The 4,044-nt window shown below is 58.0% G+C and overlaps 1 protein-coding gene across 1 annotated transcript; it reads right to left on the minus strand.

Annotated features, from left to right (window-relative positions):
* Positions 1 to 63: 63 nt before the first annotated feature.
* Positions 64 to 2,228, minus strand: LOC120410010. Its single transcript, XM_039551955.1, has 2 exons — positions 2,009 to 2,228; positions 64 to 1,723 (listed from the first exon to the last, which is right to left on the minus strand). The coding sequence occupies exons 1-2, from the start codon at positions 2,141 to 2,143 to the stop codon at positions 317 to 319; spliced, it is 1,542 nt and encodes a 513-aa protein (XP_039407889.1). The 5' UTR covers positions 2,144 to 2,228; the 3' UTR covers positions 64 to 316.
* Between the last annotated feature and the right edge of the window lie 1,816 nt (positions 2,229 to 4,044).

Raw genomic sequence — 4,044 nt, forward strand, 5'->3', positions numbered from 1 at the left:
TGTGGACTCCCCTACTCCAGGCAGTGAAAATGGAGATACAGAGACTTTTGAAAGCATCCGAGGCCGCTGGGTATGAGCTGTGTGACAAGCCACGAGACATCAAGTGCCGTGCCAAAGATTACCCTGACAGGATTGTGAAAATAATGGGACAGAAATTTGAGTGCAGCATTGACAGGGGGCTTGTGTGCAGAAATAAGGATCAGCCTCTCAAGTACCCCACATGCTTCGACTATGAGGTCTCGGTGCTGTGCTGTGACCGGAAAAACTGCCAGACCACAGTGCCACCACCAGGAACCACTGTAAGCACCTCCACTACCTACCTCCAAACAGAAACCACCACGGTAGCAACCCAACCTTCAGCAACACCAACTGCTGCCACCACACTTCCACAGCCAGGAACAACAAAAGGAACCACCACCATCACCCCCAGACCATCAGTGCCCACCCCAGCCACAAGCACTGCCAGTACCTCAAGGACTGGCGAGGGAAGCACCACAAGAGCCTCACCCACCTCTGCTCCAGGAGAAACCTCCACTGCGGCAACCCAGGCTCCAACATCTCCCACAACAACCTCCAAAGTTAAAATTAGAACCACCACTGCCACCACCGCTCTCCCCAGCCCCACAGCCCCATCCACAGAAGGCACAACCATCATCGCTACCACCACCAGCACCTCTCCCCCTCTGACTGAAGGTACAACCACCATCACGCCACCCACGACAACAGTGCCCACCCCAGCCACAAGCACTGCCAGTACCTCAAGGACTATGGAGGGAAGCACCACAAGAGCCTCACCCACCCCTGCTCCAGGAGAAACCTCCACTGCGGCAACCCAGGCTCCAACATCTCCCACAACAACCTCCAAAGTTAAAATTAGAACCACCACTGCCACCACCGCTCTCCCCAGCCCCACAGCCCCATCCACAGAAGGCACAACCATCATCGCTACCACCACCAGCACCTCTCCCCCTCTGACTGAAGGTACAACCACCATCACCCCACCCACGACAACAGTGCCCACCCCAGCCACAAGCACAGCCAGTACCTCAAGGACTATGGAGGGAAGCACCACAAGAGCCTCACCCACCCCTGCTCCAGGAGAAACCTCCACTGCGGCAACCCAGGCTCCAACATCTCCCACAACAACCTCCAAAGTTAAAATTAGAACCACCACTGCCACCACCGCTCTCCCCAGCCCCACAGCCCCATCCACAGAAGGCACAACCATCATCGCTACCACCACAAGGACCTCTCCCCCTCTGACTGAAGGTACAACCACCATCACCCCACCCACGACAACAGTGCCCACCCCAGCCACAAGCACTGCCAGTACCTCAAGGACTACCGAGGGAAGCACCACAAGAGCCTCACCCACCCCTGCTCCAGGAGAAACCTCCACTGCGGCAACCCAGGCTCCAACATCTCCCACAACAACCTCCAAAGTTAAAATTAGAACCACCACTGCCACCACCGCTCTCCCCAGCCCCACAGCCCCATCCACAGAAGGCACAACCATCATCGCTACCACCACAAGGACCTCTCCCCCTCTGACTGAAGGTACAACCACCATCACCCCACCCACGACAACAGTGCCCACCCCAGCCACAAGCACAGCCAGTACCTCAAGGACTATGGAGGGAAGCACCACAAGAGCCTCACCCACCCCTGCTCCAGGAGAAACCTCCACTGCGGCAACCCAGGCTCCAACATCTCCCACAACAACCTCCAAAGTTAAAATTAGAACCACCACTGCCACCACCGCTCTCCCCAGCCCCACAGCCCCATCCACAGAAGGCACAACCATCATCGCTACCACCACCAGCACCTCTCCCCCTCTGACTGAAGGTACAACCACCATCACCCCACCCACGACAACAGTGCCCACCCCAGCCACAAGCACTGCCAGTACCTCAAGGACTATGGAGGGAAGCACCACAAGAGCCTCACCCACCCCTGCTCCAGGAGAAACCTCCACTGCGGCAACCCAGGCTCCAACATCTCCCACAACCTCCAAAGTTAAAATTAGAACCACCACTGCCACCACCGCTCTCCCCAGCCCCACAGCCCCATCCACAGAAGGCACAACCATCATCGCTACCACCACCAGCACCTCTCCCCCTCTGACTGAAGGTACAACCACCATCACCCCACCCACGACAACAGTGCCCACCCCAGCCACAAGCACTGCCAGTACCTCAAGGACTACCGAGGGAAGCACCACAAGAGCCTCACCCACCCCTGCTCCAGGAGAAATCCTCCACTGCGGCAACCCAGGCTCCAACATCTCCCACAACAACCTCCAAAGTTAAAATTAGAACCACCACTGCCACCACCGCTCTCCCCAGCCCCCACAGCCCCATCCACAGAAGGCACAACCATCATCGCTACCACCACAAGGACCTCTCCCCCTCTGACTGAAGGTACAACCACCATCACCCCACCCACGACAACAGTGCCCACCCCAGCCACAAGCACTGCCAGTACCTCAAGGACTATGGAGGGAAGCACCACAAGAGCCTCACCCACCCCTGCTCCAGGAGAAACCTCCACTGCGGCAACCCAGGCTCCAACATCTCCCACAACAACCTCCAAAGTTAAAATTAGAACCACCACTGCCACCACCGCTCTCCCCAGCCCACAGCCCCATCCACAGAAGGCACAACCATCATCGCTACCACCACCAGCACCTCTCCCCCTCTGACTGAAGGTACAACCACCATCACCCCCACCCACGACAACAGTGCCCACCCCAGCCACAAGCACTGCCAGTACCTCAAGGACTACCGAGGGAAGCACCACAAGAGCCTCACCCACCCCTGCTCCAGGAGAAACCTCCACTGCGGCAACCCAGGCTCCAACATCTCCCACAACAACCTCCAAAGTTAAAATTAGAACCACCACTGCCACCACCGCTCTCCCCAGCCCCACAGCCCCATCCACAGAAGGCACAACCATCATCGCTACCACCACCAGCACCTCTCCCCCTCTGACTGAAGGTACAACCACCATCACCCCACCCACGACAACAGTGCCCACCCCAGCCACAAGCACTGCCAGTACCTCAAGGACTACCGAGGGAAGCACCACAAGAGCCTCACCCACCCCTGCTCCAGGAGAAACCTCCACTGCGGCAACCCCAGGCTCCAACATCTCCCACAACAACCTCCAAAGTTAAAATTAGAACCACCACTGCCACCACCGCTCTCCCCAGCCCCACAGCCCCATCCACAGAAGGCACAACCATCATCGCTACCACCACCAGCACCTCTCCCCCTCTGACTGAAGGTACAACCACCATCACGCCACCCACGACAACAGTGCCCACCCCAGCCACAAGCACTGCCAGTACCTCAAGGACTACGAGGGAAGCACCACAAGAGGCCTCACCCACCCCTGCTCCAGGAGAAACCTCCACTGCGGCAACCCAGGCTCCAACATCTCCCACAACAACCTCCAAAGTTAAAATTAGAACCACCACTGCCAACCACCGCTCTCCCCAGCCCCACAGCCCCATCCACAGAAGGCACAACCATCATCGCTACCACCACCAGCACCTCTCCCCCTCTGACTGAAGGTACAACCACCATCACCCCACCCACGACAACAGTGCCCACCCCAGCCACAAGCACTGCCAGTACCTCAAGGACTACGAGGGAAGCACCACAAGAGCCTCACCCACCCCTGCTCCAGGAGAAACCTCCACTGCGGCAACCCAGGCTCCAACATCTCCCACAACAACCTCCAAAGTTAAAAATTAGAACCACCACTGCCACCCACCGCTCTCCCCAGCCCCACAGCCCCATCCACAGAAGGCACAACCATCATCGCTACCACCACCAGCACCTCTCCCCCTCTGACTGAAGGTACAACCACCATCACCCCACCACGACAACAGTGCCCACCCCAGCCACAAGCACTGCCAGTACCTCAAGGACTACTGAGGGAAGCACCACAAGAGCCTCACCCACCCTGCTCCAGGAGAAACCTCCACTGCGGCAACCCAGGCTCCAACATCTCCCACAACAACCTCCAAAGTTAAAATTG

This window comes from Corvus cornix, chromosome 5 (assembly GCF_000738735.6).
Source record: "Corvus cornix cornix isolate S_Up_H32 chromosome 5, ASM73873v5, whole genome shotgun sequence".
Lineage (NCBI taxonomy): Eukaryota > Metazoa > Chordata > Aves > Passeriformes > Corvidae > Corvus > Corvus cornix.

Bases quoted from the DNA above. Each gene is read 5' to 3' on its own strand.
- LOC120410010 (XM_039551955.1), bottom strand. From the start codon at position 2,143: ATGGTGGTTGTACCTTCAGTCAGAGGGGGAGAGGTGCTGGTGGTGGTA. The intron at 1,724-2,008 runs GTTGTGGGAGAT...TTAACTTTGGAG, and splicing joins TTCTAATTTTAACTTTGGAG to GTTGTTGTGGGAGATGTTGG.